The sequence below is a fragment of the Schistocerca serialis genome, chromosome 11, assembly GCF_023864345.2.
Source record: "Schistocerca serialis cubense isolate TAMUIC-IGC-003099 chromosome 11, iqSchSeri2.2, whole genome shotgun sequence".
In the NCBI taxonomy this organism is placed as follows: domain Eukaryota; kingdom Metazoa; phylum Arthropoda; class Insecta; order Orthoptera; family Acrididae; genus Schistocerca; species Schistocerca serialis.
The window spans coordinates 177,642,404-177,657,398 of record NC_064648.1 but is presented as its reverse complement, the minus strand read 5'-3'; the positions used below and the strand labels follow the sequence as shown (position 1 = coordinate 177,657,398).

The 14,995-nt window shown below is 47.1% G+C and overlaps 1 protein-coding gene across 1 annotated transcript in view; it reads right to left on the bottom strand.

Moving 5' to 3' along the window:
* Nucleotides 1-3,581: 3,581 nt before the first annotated feature.
* Nucleotides 3,582-14,995, bottom strand: part of LOC126427385 (translation initiation factor IF-2-like) — a 151,237-nt gene continuing 139,823 nt past the window's right edge. The window contains exons 3-4 of the mRNA XM_050089739.1: nucleotides 11,377-11,538; nucleotides 3,582-6,697 (exon numbers count right to left, since the gene is read on the bottom strand). Coding sequence (XP_049945696.1) covers nucleotides 6,347-6,697; nucleotides 11,377-11,538 — 513 coding nt within the window. The 3' untranslated portion in view covers nucleotides 3,582-6,346. The remainder of the gene's footprint in view (nucleotides 6,698-11,376; nucleotides 11,539-14,995) is intronic.

Genomic DNA, 14,995 nt, shown 5'->3' with positions numbered 1-14,995 from the left:
TTTTGCGAAATCTGTTTGTTGATCTAACATCGATTCTGGTTTTTCGATTTTGTGGAGGTATATCTCCAGTTGCTCTAACACATTTAGGGTAGTACCATTGGTTTCATTATGTAACACTACCAAATTGATTTCTAAATTGTTGATGAGGTGTTTCGTTTTCAACATATGTTGTGCAGTGACTGATTTTTCAAAGTGGTTGAGCCTGAAGGCATTTCCGTGTTCTTGAAACCGGGTTTTGAAGTTTCTGCCTGTTTTCCCTACATAGTAGGCAGGACAACTGGGGCATGATACACTCCACTGTTGTTGCATTTTTGCGTATTTGATTTTATGTTATCGATGAGTAAGTTTCCTAATTTATTATTAGTTAAGAATGAAACTGTTACATTTGTTTTTTGAAAAGGTTAGCTATTTTTTGTGATACGGGGCCCAGGTATGGGATACTGGCGAATATTTTCTCTTCTTTCATAGTGTTGCGATTCGTTGTCTTCCTTTTGTGTATTTGTCTGTCTAAATTGTCAATTATTTTGGCTGTGTAGGCATTTCTTATGGCAATGCTCTTTATGGTATCTATCTCATTCTTGAGGGTGTTTTCTTCTAGATCAAGAGAGTGTACTCTGTGTTGCGCGGACCTAAATGCAGCGTGTTTCTGTGTGGTGGGATGGCATGATGAGATGTCCAGTGTTACGTCTGTGTCTGTTGGTTCAAATGGCTCTGAGCACTATGGGACTTAACATCTGTTCATCAGTCCCCTAGAACTTAGAACTACGTAAACCTAACTAACCTAAGGACATCACACACATCCATGCCCGAGGCTGGATTCGAACCTAAGACCGTAGCCGTCGCGCGGTTCCAGACTGAAACGCCTAGAACCACTCGGCCACACCGGCCGGTCTGTGTGTGTTTGTTTTCTGTGTATGCTGAACTTATGTTTTTGTTGATGGTTGGTGATTTTAAGATCCAGGAAATTTATGCTTTTGTTGTCCTCGCGTTCTATTGTGAATTTTATGTTTTTGTGGAAAGAACTGAATACTGCTAGTAGTTCTTCGATCTCATCTTCTGTTCCATGAAATAGATGCAAGGTATCATCAGCTTATCTCTAGTAATTTATTATTTTACTTTTGAATCTATTGCTTTCATTAAACACTTACTTTCCAGATGATTGAGAAATACGTCTGCAAGAAAACTTGATATGATACTGCCCACGGCAAGACCCTCATTCTGTTGGTAAAATTTCCCACTGAATGTAAGGTAATTGTGAAACAATATTAGCTACAACAGGTCCTTGACTTCTGACATTTTTTTTATGTTTTATGTTTGGGGATGGCGATTGCATCTTTCAAAATGATCGAGCACGTGTTCATAATACACAGCCCGTGGTGGAGTGGTTACACGGCAATAACATCCCTGTAATGGACTGGCCTGCACAGAGTCCTGACCTGAATCCTACAGAACACCTTTGGGATGTTTTGGAACGCCGACTTCGAGCCAGGCCTCGCCGACCGACATCGACACCTCTCCTCAGTGCAGCACTCCATGAAGAATGGGCTGCCATTCTCCAAGAAACCTTCCAGCACCTGACTGAACGTATGCCTGCGAGAGTGGAAGCTGTCATCAAGGCTAAGGGTGGGGCCAACACCATACTGAATTCCAGCATTAGCCATGGAGGGCGCCGCGAATTTGTAAATCATTTTCAGCCAGGTGTCCAGACACTTTTGGTCACATAATATATATTTGTCTTCCAGCAATCTGTCACCGCATCTTTTGTCTTGCAGTATTGCCAAATGACATGTTTTCAGTATTTACCACGTTTTTTCTTATGAAGAATCTGTCTTGTAATATGTGAAATAATGGCTATGCCAGATTTATACCTTTTTGCATTACAGTAGGAGGGAGATGGCTGTGTGACAAAACACATAATGAGAAGAAATAAAGTGTGACCTAGGCAGAAAAAGTTTGTGCATAAATGTGTGACATTACATTTCACTTCATCTTCTTCTACACACTTAACTTTCTTTTTGCCAGTGATGGAGATGGGGGATCCGCTCCTGAACTGATTCATAGAGTTGAATCTTTCAAAGGAGTGAACAATCAGTGATTCAGAAAAAAAGAACGGTAGCTCCAAACGTTTCCCACAGCAGAGAAAGAGAGAGAGAGAGAAAATCTCGGAGCGGGTGAGTGGTGGCCGTTCACCGCTCCCCCCACCCTCGGAACTCGCCCGCTCAACGCTCACCCCACCGTTCTCGACTCTAGCCAGAGCGTTGAGCAAAGCAACTCAGGTGTCACTCTGGTCTCTGCAGTCTTAGCTCACGCAGTAATACAGCTCGCGGCTCGAGCTGCTTGACTCAGCGACTCTGCATCGGAGTTCGTCTCTACTGGATATTGTTCTTCGTAGTAATACCACTATGTATATTACATTATTATGTTATGTATACATAATTTGTTTTTATTTTATTTGTTTAAACTGATCAGATTAGGTTCCTGACGACTCCTCTTACTATAGGATTTTTATTATGGACACTCGAATTTACGCTTTAATTACGGGTGAACTGATAAACGTATCGCAAAATGTGATACACCAATATTTTCCTTGTTTTATTCTCCATAAGGCTATATGCAGCACTTTAGTCTTACAGTCAAATTTATATATATTTTTTCTTATTCTGGTACGGATTTTCCGATTTTAGGCGTCTTCGAAAGGAAACGTTCACTTTAAAAATATATGGCTTGCTATGTATTTGTGCAAGGTTAATGAAATTTTAATACATTATAGCCAAATATATTGTTAATGTAAATCTCAAGTTACAACATTTTCCGATCACCCAAAAAAACCACGATAGTGCAAAATAAATCACTAATCAAAAACTTTGCCATATCGTGGAAATTTCAATAAACAATACAAAATTCTTACTCATTACCTGTGTTACTGCAAAATAGGATCAAATAACTTCAAAATACGGGTATAGTACTGGAATAACCCAAGTTTAAAGGACAATGTGCCTTCCATTTATTTTCTATTGTGAATGAGTGGTGAGTGAACAGTTCTGATCCGATCTCTGAAAAGAACATTTTTGCCCATCTCTAGTCAGTGAGTGTAAATTAAGTGAAGTTTGGTATCTTGTGGCAGTAGTCCCACATCTTGGGCCTCATGTTATGCCTGCCGACCTGGATATTGGCCCAGCCAGAAAAGTGCAGTTGAAAGGGGTATTTAAGGACCAACTGGGAATCACAGAATTCCTAGATGGAGTATTTTTCATTCAAGTAAATGGTACTCTGTGGTATTAGTCCCACACTTTGGGCCTCATGTTGTGCTTGTTGCCTTGGGGACCGGACAAGAATCAAAACTGCAGCTGAGGGGAGAATGTAAGAACAAATGGGACCTACAGCCATCTGCCTCCTACAAATGTTATGATGTACAGCATACCTACATTTTATCTAGATAAGCTGTTCTCAGTAGTAATAGCCCCACATTTAGTTCTTCACTTTGCATCCATCAGCCTGAAATTTCCACCTGTAAATAAAAATGGAGTGAGGATAGGAATGTGTGGTGTGGGAAAAGTTACGCTGTAGGGGAAAAGGCAAACTTTTTCAGAGGTTTATACAAGTTACTTTATTGACAGAACAGGCTGTAGTGGAATTACAGAACAAACTTGAACATGACTGTAAGTTTAAGTGGCAAGTGACTGTTCAGAGGTGGCAGTAACCTGCCGTCAGCCTTATTTGCAACTAACTATACACATAAGATTCATTTCCTGCCATCCAGTTAATGATGAAAGTTTATTGTACTGGTAGATATGAGAGAGTTCGTACTGTCCATTGCAGTAGGAGGATCTGCTGCTGTTTGTGGTTTTATTGCACTTTTCCGAGAGTGGAGCCCAGTCCAGGTGTATCCGTAAGTTCGGCACTAGCGCGTACTCCCGCGAACTGCCCTGGAGAAGGGTTGCTCGGTGGTGTTCAGTCTCTGCACAAAGTGACGTACCCAGAACTCTGAGGGGAGGGGAGGGGAGGGGGGGAGGAGAATGCACAGTAGCAACAACTTTGGTGTTCACAAAAATGGAGTCACCGTCATTTCACCAGGTGCCACCAACTGTCGTCAACACCATCACACTCAACTCAAACATTGCTAAATGGAAATTTTTATTGTATTCCTACTCTGCTAGAATGCACCAAGACACCGCAAAAATACCCTTTGACATGCCCAATGGAAGGCAGGAACTTGTGGTAGGGTCACAGAACGTATAGCCAGGGTTGAGAAATGAGGTGTGTTGATGTGAATCTCACTTAGTTGCTGAGCTAGTGTAGCTAAGAATATACAGCAAGTATGTTGGTAGCTTTTTCAAGACGTGACCTTTTTGGCACCAGAAATATTTGGGCATCGTAGGGTTTTCTGAACAGATGATCATCCAGTTATGATTAAGGCACAGAGATCTCCTGTAGCAAGGATCAGACTAACACTCCTGAACTTGCAACACAAGACTGTAAGAAGGCAGACAAGTAAATCAGACATATTTCATCCTGAGAGTCAACTTTGGTTACCCTGCTCTGTTGGCTATTTGAGACACAGGATGTCTAAGTTTATTTGAAGGGAGAGGTGTCCAATGTCTACTAGGTTGTCAGTCATGGAGTCTTTGGACGAATCCCCATTGTTTCTTCCCCAGTGAAGGTGGATCTGTATATTGAATAGAGCTTGGCATCATCTACTGACATTTTGAGAAAGTGGCAGGCAGATGGTACAGAAATGAGGGGATAGCTGTTGAAAGTAAAGATAAAATGCTAGTGTCTTCCTAGGGGTACCCGCTGTTGCGATTTTGGTCAGAAGTGCTGCAGGAGTGAAGTGCAGTGGTAAAGGAATGGCTGTTCAGAATTCGTTGGAAGGGGACAACTCTGGCGTCTTCCTCGTGGAATGAGATCTCATTCAGTGTGAAGGGAATATTTAATGAAAGTTGGTTGTACTTCACTCGTGAAAAGAGAATGTTGTTTTCCTACCACAACCTACTGAGGTTTTGTTCAACCATGTGGCGTGTAGCAGAGTGGAAAGTGAGTGGCTCATAGTAGTGATACAGGATGTGAATATTGTAACATATAAACAGCACAAAATAATGCCATCTTGGAGATCTAGTTACAATGTTAAGGAAATTACTTTTGATGGATTGCTCTGTTGGATTAGTGCAGGGAAAATGCTGTTATCTCCCTAGTGGAATCTGAAGAACAAAGAACTACCAACGGGGGAGGAATGCATTTGCAAAGTAATAGTTGAGTTTTCGTGATGCTTTTTAGGGAGCCTATTGGTACTTTGGTAAACTACAAGTGTGGGAGTGCGTGTCTACTGGAATGACTTGGGAATGGCTGGCTTTGTTTTTGTAGCGATCTGTTGAGGTACTACCAACTGGAAGAAGATATAGTGTGATGGGCATGGGTATTTATGCTTGGGTTTAGAAACTGTCTGATGTGTTTTTAGAGCCATCTGCTGTAATTTAGAACTGAGGAAATGAAAGGTTTGTAATGGCAAGGCGGATGGGTGTTCAAAGTTGGTCGATTTTGGCTAGTGGGCAGTGGATTTTTAGAGTGGATTTTCAGTGTTTTAGGGAACTTAACACAGGAGTGACGCAGTGGCGAGTGGATACATGTCGCGAGGTGGCTAGGCTTGGGGAAATGGCTTTAGTGTTGTACTAGTGTGACTTTGAGGAACTGCCAACTGGAGAGAGGTACATTGGGTCGGTTGTCAACATTTATTCTTGAGTGTAGAGGACGTCTGGTACCTATTTAGCTCTGTCTACTAGGATTTTGGAGAAGTATATGCAAGTTAAGAATGGCAGGGAGGGTGGAGGAAGGAGGGAGGATGATGGTGGGTCCACTGTGGGACGAGTAATGTTGATGTCTTCCTAGCGAGGTCTGGTGGTGTGTTGGAGAAGTACAAATGTGTCAGCTTCTAGCAAGCTGGCTCGACTTGGGAAAGATTATTTAGTGTTACCCTAGAGGCACTCTAAGGACTACCAACTGGAAAGGGACCCCACGGGCTAGGGTTGGCATTCAAAGCTGTCTGTAGTTCGGTAACGGGCGAATATTGCTGGTGACTTCCTAGCGCTGCCTAGCGGCGGTTTGGGGAACAACCCACAGTAGGGTTAGCGGCACTGCTGCCAGTCTGGGTACGTCACTCAGTGGTCGCTGTGAGGTGGTGACGGAGGGGTGGCCAGCGCGCGGGCTCCCGGCCAGAGGTCGGGGTAATCTGCGTGCCGGCTAGCCTCCTCTGGGGGCTCCGGGTCGCTAGAGGGCAGCAGGTTGTGGGTCGGCTGTCTTTGGGAGCAGAAATAAATACCGTCGTGGGCGTGGGCGAGCGGCGGCCGGGCTCTCACTGGCGGCGGCCGCGGAACGCCTTGCCGGACCTGGCGGGGGCGGGCTGCTCGTCCGCCTGCTGCTCGGAGGCGTCCAGGTCCGCGGCGGCGGAGGAGGCTGCGCCGCGCCGGCCGGAGAAGCGGCTCCTGCCGCCCCCGGAGGCGGAGGGCGGCGGCTGCACAACGGCGGCGTCGCTGCTGGAGCCGGCGGCGGCGCGCGCCCCGCCCCCGTTGAACCGCCCCCGCCGGCTGCCGCCGCCGGAGGCCTGCGTGCTGCGGCTCTTGCTTGCCGTCACCTCCGCCGACGCCTCCGTGGTGGTGGTCGTGCTGCGGCCCGACGCCCCGCTGTGGTGGCCACCCGAGGACACCTGCGGGCACCGCGTCACGGGTTCTCACTAGGCTCCACTGTGCAGACTTTATTGCTCACTAGTAAGGTGTGTGTGCGTGTGTGTGTGTGTGTGTGTGTGTGTGTGTGTGTGTGTGTGAGAGTTGAACTGGGGACCTACAAACGATGGAGAGGCTTCGTCCCCATCGTAGCCCTCAGTGGTTCACAACCCCACAACAGGCCACAGCAGCCCACCCACCCCACCGCCGCCCCACACCGAACTCAGTGTTATCGTGCGGTTTGGCCCCAAGTGGAATTCCATCTACATCTACATGATTACTCTGCAATTCACATTTAAGTGCTTGGCAGAGGGTTCATCCAACCACAATCATACTATCTGTCTACCATTCCCCTCCCGAACAGCGCGCGGGAAAAACGAACACCTAAAACTTTCTGTTCGAGCTCTGATTTCTCCTATTTTACTTTTGATGATCATTCCTACCTATGTAGGTTGGGCTCGACAAAATATTTTCGCATTCGGAAGAGAAAGTTGGTGACAGAAATTTGGTAAATAGATCTCGCCGTGACGGAAAACGTCTTTGCTTTAATGACTTCCATCCCAACTCGCGTATGATATCTGCCACACTCTCTCCTCTATTACGTGATACTACAAAACGAGCTGCCCTTTTATCCACCCTTTCGATGTCCTCCGTCAATCCCACCTGGTAAGGATCCCACACCGCGCAGCAATATCCTAACAGAGGACGAACGAGTGTAGTGTAAGCTGTCTCTTTATAGGACTTGTTGCATCTTCTAAATGTCCTGCCAATGAAACGCAACGTTTGGCTCGCCTTCCCCACAATATTATCTATGTGGTCTTTCCAACTGAAGTTGTTCGTAATTTTAACACCCAGGTACTTAGCTGAATTGACAGCCTCGAGAATTGTACTATTTATCGAGTAATCGGATTCCAACGGATTTCTTTTGGAACTCGTCTGGATCACCTCCACTTTTCCTTATTTAGCGTCAACTGCCACCTGCGACACCATACAGCAATATTTTCTAAATCGCTTTGCAACTGATACTGGTCCTCGGATGACCTTACTAGACGGTAAATTACAGCATCATCTGCAAACAACGCAAGAGAACTGCTCAGATTGTCACCCAGGTCATTTATATAGATCAGGAACAGCAGAGGTCCCAGGACGCTTCCCTGCGGAACCCCTGATATCACTTCAGTTTTACTCGGTGATTTGCCGTCTATTACTACGAGCAGCGACCTTCCTGACAGGAAATGACGAATCCAGTCGCACAACTGAGACGATACCCCATAGGCCCACAGCTTGATTAAAAGTCACTTGTGAGGAACGGTGTCAGAAGCATTCCAGAAATCTAGAAATACGGAATCAACTTGCGATCTCCTGTGAACGTGTCATACCAGACGAGTCTAACCGCAAATGTTTGCGTGGTAGAGTAATTACGGTGTACACATATGTGGAGACAGTGTTTACGCAGCGATCGCCGACATAGTGTAACTGAGGTGGAATAAGGGGAACCAGCCCGCATCAGCCGAGGGAGGTGGAAAACCGTCTCAAAAACCATCCGGAAGCTGGCTGGCACACTGGATCTCGACACTGATCAGCCAGGAAGATTCGTGCCAGGGAGCGGCATGCCTTCCGGCAAGGGAAGCAGCGTGTTAGACCGTGCGGCTGGCTGAGCGGGCTACTACTGAGGCACAAAATGGTTGCTTGGTTGGTTGTTTTGGGGGAGGAGACCCAGACAGCGAGGTCATCGGTATCATCGGATTAGGGAAGGACAGGGAAGGAAGTCGGCCGTGCCCTTCGAAAGGAATCATCCCGGCATTTGCCTGGAGCGATTTAGGGAAATCACAGAAAACATAAATCAGGATGGCCGGATGCGGGATTTGCAAAATGGTTATTAAAAAAATCGGACGGGCGGGTGTAGTGTTCCAGTGTACCAACAAGCACCAGCACGAAGATCAAGAACGATGCTGCAGAGAGGGCTGTGAGACGGCGTCAGCCAGCAGCACACTGACTGGGAAGTCACCACATCGTGAGCGGCCTCTACAGGAAGAGAAGAAAAGCGAGCTCCGCCTAGCCTCAGCCGCACTAGAAGAGCCAGACTAGAGTACGAGCAACCATAGAGGTTCAAAGGGATGGGATGCTTCCATTTTTAGACGTCACGGTTTATAAAAAAAACAGATGGCTCTTTGGGACACAGTGTTCACCGAAAGCCGATGCACAGAGATCGGTACCTGCATTCTAAGAGTTGTCATCCACCACACCGACACAGTGGCGTCCTTGGGACTCTGGTACACAGAACATATGCCAGATCCGGCGCGGACAGCGTAACCCGAGAACTTACCCATTTGATGGCTGTTTCTAAGGAAAAGTGGAGACTCTGAGAAGCAGATTCGTCAGGCTATCGAGTTTGGAGCATCACTGGAGGTGCATGAAGAGGAACATATATCGGTGGCCTCTCTTTCTTATGCATATCATTTAAGACTGGAGGAGTTTTAAGGAATTTTAACATTAAGAGTGTGTTCCATCCACCTTCTAAGATTAGGGAACTGCTCGGCTCGGTGAAAGATGATTTGGGGCTTAGGAAACACGGTGTATACAAAATTCCGTGTCGATGTGGGAAGGCTTACATCGGCCATTCGATTCGCACAGTTGGTGGCAGGTGTGTGCAACATCGCCGTCATACGAGGCTACAGTGGTCGGATAAATCAGCAGTAGCTGAACACTGCTTAAATTAGCGACACGGTGTGAAATCTGACGAAACTGTGATACCTGGCAATACTTCCGGTTTTTGGAACAGTGTCTATAAAGAGGCAATTGAAATTAGCTTTGGTGGATAATTTAATTAACAGACACATGGGTTACCTCTTAGCAGGAGGTGGAATCCTGTACTATCCAGCACGAAAGCAGAACGTTATTCGGTGCAGCCAGTCCGAGTATTCGAATATCGTCCCTGAGTGCGATATACCGTTGCCGCCAGTGTTCTACTAAGAGCGGCATCACTTCCCAGTCTTGGGGGGAGCAACTGGGATGGGCGGAGCACGCACGGCGTACGGTACAGAGGCATACATAGGTCATCGTTTTGCACCCTGCCATTGGAGGGTTGAACCCGAACACCTAGAAATCCGTAATCCGTCCCATCCTCTGTTATGCCAGTCCCGCATGGATATCTGCCCCCCCCCCCCGCCCCAAATTCTACGTCCATCAAGATCCTCGAGCGCCATGCACTCTGTCTTGCCTTATGTATACGCCTCCCATGCCTCACGCAGATCCTCTATGACCTGATTCCTTTCCCCCATCTGCTTCTTTTGCTTGAAGATGTCCGCATCCTCTACACCTCCCGCCATCTTCATCCCTCTCATCCCCTGGTTGTTCCTCTTCTCTCCAACCCCCACCCACTGCCACGCCTTCACCATTGTATCCCCCCTACACCTTTCCCCCTATTCCTGAGGTGGCTTCCACCAACTCCCCCTTCTGGATGATGCCCTCTCTCCCCCCATCTATCCCTCCTATCAACTATGATCCTCACCCCCTCCCTTCCTCTGTCCTTTTCCTCGGCTCCCTCTGCCCCCACTTCCATCCTCTTCTTCCTCGCCTATCCTCTCTTTGACTCCCTTCTCTCCCCCAAATCCTTTTGCTTTCCCCTCCACTCCCTTCCCCACTCCTTCTGGCGTCCACTCTGCCCCCCTTTTTGTATGTCCTCTTCCTCCCACACCTCCCTCTTTTCTTCTTTTCCATTCCTCCCCTCTTTTTTCCTTGTCATTGGACTCGGTCCTGTCCCTGCCCCCAACTGCCGCCGTGTCGCCCTTCGGGGGGGATCGAAACTCAATAAACGGAAAAAAAAAGATTAGATCTAGCGCTGTTTCAGCTGCCTAGTGACATTTGTCTCAATATTGTTACAAGTTAAAATCGGGTCATGCTCCTTGGCACTGGCAGTAACATTGAGGCAGGTTGCCTTTGAGGAAACTGAACTCATAGCAGCATCTAGCGAATTGTTTCTGAAACTCCAGACCATGCCGATTACATTTATTACCCCTCTCCTTTCGTCTGTCCTTTTCCCGGGCTCCCTGTTCCCCCCATTCCATCCTGTTTTCTCCCCACCTAACCTCTCCCTGCCTCCCCCCTCCTGAGTCCTTTTGCATTCCCCTCCTCCGTCTTCCCCACTCCCAGTTGCATCTGCCCACCACCCGTCCCCCTCTTATGGGTCCTCGTCCTCCATCAGCTCCTTTCCCCCCTTCCGCCACTTTGTTTTTTCCTCTCCTTCCCCCCCCCCCCCCTTTCCCTTCCCGTCATCTGTCCAGGTTCCCCCACCTGCCCTCGGCTGTGGTATATCATTCTTTTTGGGACACCCTGTATACTATATATGACGGCACTGGCAGTAACGAAGCCGGGCAGCACCGGGACTCGAGGTGCAGACTCCCCTCTGTGCCACAGTCCACCAACATGTCTTTCCTGGAGACTCAGTGGCCTACTTGTTGGGCCTTTCAGCAGAGTGCTCTGCATTCCGGCAGCTACAGAGTAACAAACTGCACACGAGCCTCACAATTCACCTGAAGATGACGAATAGGAAACTGGTCGAAACGTTTCGGCAATACGACTCAGGTGGTAACCCGAGAGCATTTCCCGAGAAACTCCCCCCTCCCCTCCCACCCCCCATGCTGTTGTTGTTGCTGTTGTTTACCTGCTGCTGCCTCCTGCGCTTGAGTGCTGCCAGCAGGTCGTCGTTGCTGCGGAAGGGCCGCACGCCGCCGCGCACCAGGCCCTTCTTGGGAGGCTCGGTGGTCGTGGTGGCCGCTTGCTGATCCTCCTCACCCTCTTCCTCGCTGCCCTCCTCAGCCTCCGCCTGAAAGACAAGACACGCCACGTCACACCCTCCAAAAACACCCCTCCCTCCAGTGGAGACCTAAGGCACTCCAAAACTGGTCCCAGGGTGATGCCAACTGGACGAATCGCTTGCAGCATACAAGGGAGACACTGGAATACTTTTAGAAAATTCTTCTAGCTGGCAAGTGCAACCACGTCATCAGCAAACATCACAGCATTTTGTATACACTTTGTTGTCACCCCACATCCCTTATGAAGTTTAGGTTGAGGAGTGACATCATATATATTCCTACACAAATGATTTCCCGAAGAAACTGGAGGACTGGCCAATTGCTATGGTCATAAAAATTGGTACACCACGAAGATGACGTGCTACAGACGCGAAATTTAACCGACAGGAAGAACATGCTGTGATATGCAAATGATTAGCTTTTCAGAGCATTCACACAAGGTTGGCGCTGGTGGCGACACCTACAACGTGCTGACATGAGGAAAGTTTCCAACCGATTTCTCATACACAAACAGCAGTTGACCGGCGTTGCCTGCTCAAACGTCGTTGTGATGCCTCGTGTAAGGAGGAGAAATGCGTACCATCACGTTTCCGACTTTGATAAAGGTCGGATTGTAGCCTATCGCGATTGCGGTTTATCGTATCGCGACATTGCTGCTCGCGTCGGTCGAGATCCAATGACTGTTAGCAGAATATGGAATCGGTGGGTTCAGGAGGGAAATACGGAACGCCGTGCTGGATCCCAACGGCCTCGTATCACTAGCAGTCGAGATGACAGGCATCTTATCCGCACGGCTGTAACGGATCGTGCAGCCACGTCTCGATCCCTGAGTCCACAGATGGGGACATCTCCAAGACGACAACGATCTGCACGAACAGTTCGACGACGTTTGGAGCAGCACGGACTATCAACTCGGAGGCCGTGGCTGCGGTTACCCTTGACGCTGCATCACAGACAGGAGCGCCTGCGATGGTGTACTCGACGACGAACCTGGGTGCACGAATGGCAAAACGTCATTTTTTCGGATGAATCCAGGTTCTGTTTACAGCATCACGATGGTCGCATCCGCGTTTAGCGACATGGCGGTGAACCCACATTCGAAGCGTGTATTCGTCATCGCCATACTGGCGTAGCACCTGGCGTGATGGTATGGGGTGCTATTGGTTACACTTCTCGGTCACCTCTTGTTCGCATTGACGGCACTTTGAACAGTGGACGTTACATTTGAGATGTGTTACGACCCGTGGCTCTACCCTTCATTCGATCCCTGCGAAACCCTACATTTCAGCAGGATAATGCACGACTGCATGTTGGAGGTCCCGTACGGGCCTTTCTGGATACAGAAAATGTTCCGCTGCTGCCCTGGCCAGCACATTCTCCAGATCTCTCACCAACTGAAAACGTCTGGTCTATGGTGGCCGAGCAACTGGCTCGTCACAATACGCCAGTCACTACTCTTGATGAACTGTGGTATCCTGTTGAAGCTGCATGGGCATATATATATATATATATATATATATATATATATATATATATAAAAACACAGTTTGAACACAAAATGCAATAGTGATCTGCCGGGTCTACATCAAGTGACCTACAGCACTCTGCACTACATGTCAAATTTGGACATCACCATTTGACTCTATATATATATATATATATATATATATATATATATATACAGGGTGTTACAAAAAGGTACAGCCAAACTTTCAGGAAACATTCCTCACACAGAAAGAAAGAAAATATGTTATGTGGACATGTGTCCGGAAACGCTTACTTTCCATGTTAGAGCTCACTTAATTACTTCTTATCAAATCACGTTAATCATGGAATGGAAACACACAGCAACAGAATGTACCAGCGTGACTTTCTTTGTTGGATATTGAACCAGATGAAATCGTTACTGAATAGCATGGTAGTATCTTGCATGCCACATGGGAAGAAGTGATACTTTCTCAATCAACCCAGGACCACTCGCGTGATTGAACTCACCCAATTTGTTGACAGATGCATATGTTAGTTAAGAAATACAGATTGATAAATTTAATAAAAAATAAAATTTTTATCTCTGATTACTATTATTCACACTAAAATGGGAACATTTACAAAAAAATGAAATTTGGCACAAAAATGAGAAAGATCGAGTATAAATGAAAATCAAAATTGCGATAAATTGAACAGTACATCTGTTATTCATGTATATGTTTTCTCATTTAAAAAGAAGGCTTTTTGCTTTTCCATATGACCAACACAAAGAAAAAAATATGTTATTTTTCATTTGAAACATTATTATTTCATATCCGTTAATTAACATTTCCAGTTTTCATTAGCTATGGAGTTTTGGTTGGTTGATTTGAAACATTGTTATTTCATAACTGTTAATTAACATTTCCAGTTTTCAGTAGGTATGGAGTTTTGGTTGGTTGATTTGGGTGAGGGGACAAAACAGTGAGGTCATTGGTCACATCAGATTGAGGAAGGATGGGGAAGGAAGAAGGCCGTGCCCTTTCAAAGGAACCATCCTGGCATTTACCTGAAGTGATTCAGGGAAATCACAGGAAACCTAAACCTGGATGGCCGGACGTGGGTTTGAACCGTCGTCCACCCGAGTGCGAGTCCAGTGTGCTAACGACTGTGCCACCTCGTCGGGTGATACGGAGTTTCGCAAAATAAAAAAGTACGGTGGTAGCGAGATTCAGACTAGCATGTCTATGACCACAATCCAGCTACTCTTCGGCCTAAGCTACCAACGAATTCGTTAATATGGTACAAATACTGTTACATTCGACAGCACTCAGATATCTTCGAGTGTTTTTCTTTTTAGAATGGTGGCATACTGCTTTAGGACAATGATGGCTGGGCACTGGCGTTCAGATACCATAGAAGCTTGTCCTTCTGGTACGAGGAGACCAAATCGTGATCGACCGACCGCCGTGTTGTCCTTTACCAGTGACGTCATCTGGTTAGAGTAAGGAGGCGTGTGGAGTCAGCCTGCGACGTCTCCCGGCCGTTGTCGCATTGGCAGACCTCGTAGCCGAAACTAATCACTCGAGCAGCTCCTCAGTTGGCATCACCAGGTTGTGTGAACCCCATTTCCATCCTCCCATCAAGGAAAATCCCTGGCAGTATCGGGAATCGAACTCTGATCCTACACGTGAGAGTCAGACATGGTTTTCACTCAGGTACAGAAGCAGAAAGTTCAGATGATGATATTGTATTATATTGCATGTTAACCGGGGACCTAGAAACGACGGAGAGGCTCCATCTCCACCGCAGCCAGAATTAATCACAACCTAATCACAACCCCACGACGACTATCTCAGTCCACCCCACCGCCGCCCCACACCGAACCCAGGGTTATTGTGCTGGTTTGTCCGCGGTGGATCCCCCCAGGGAACGCCTCACACCAGACGAGTGTAACCCCTATGTTTCCGTGGTAGAGCAATGGTGGTGTACGCGTAC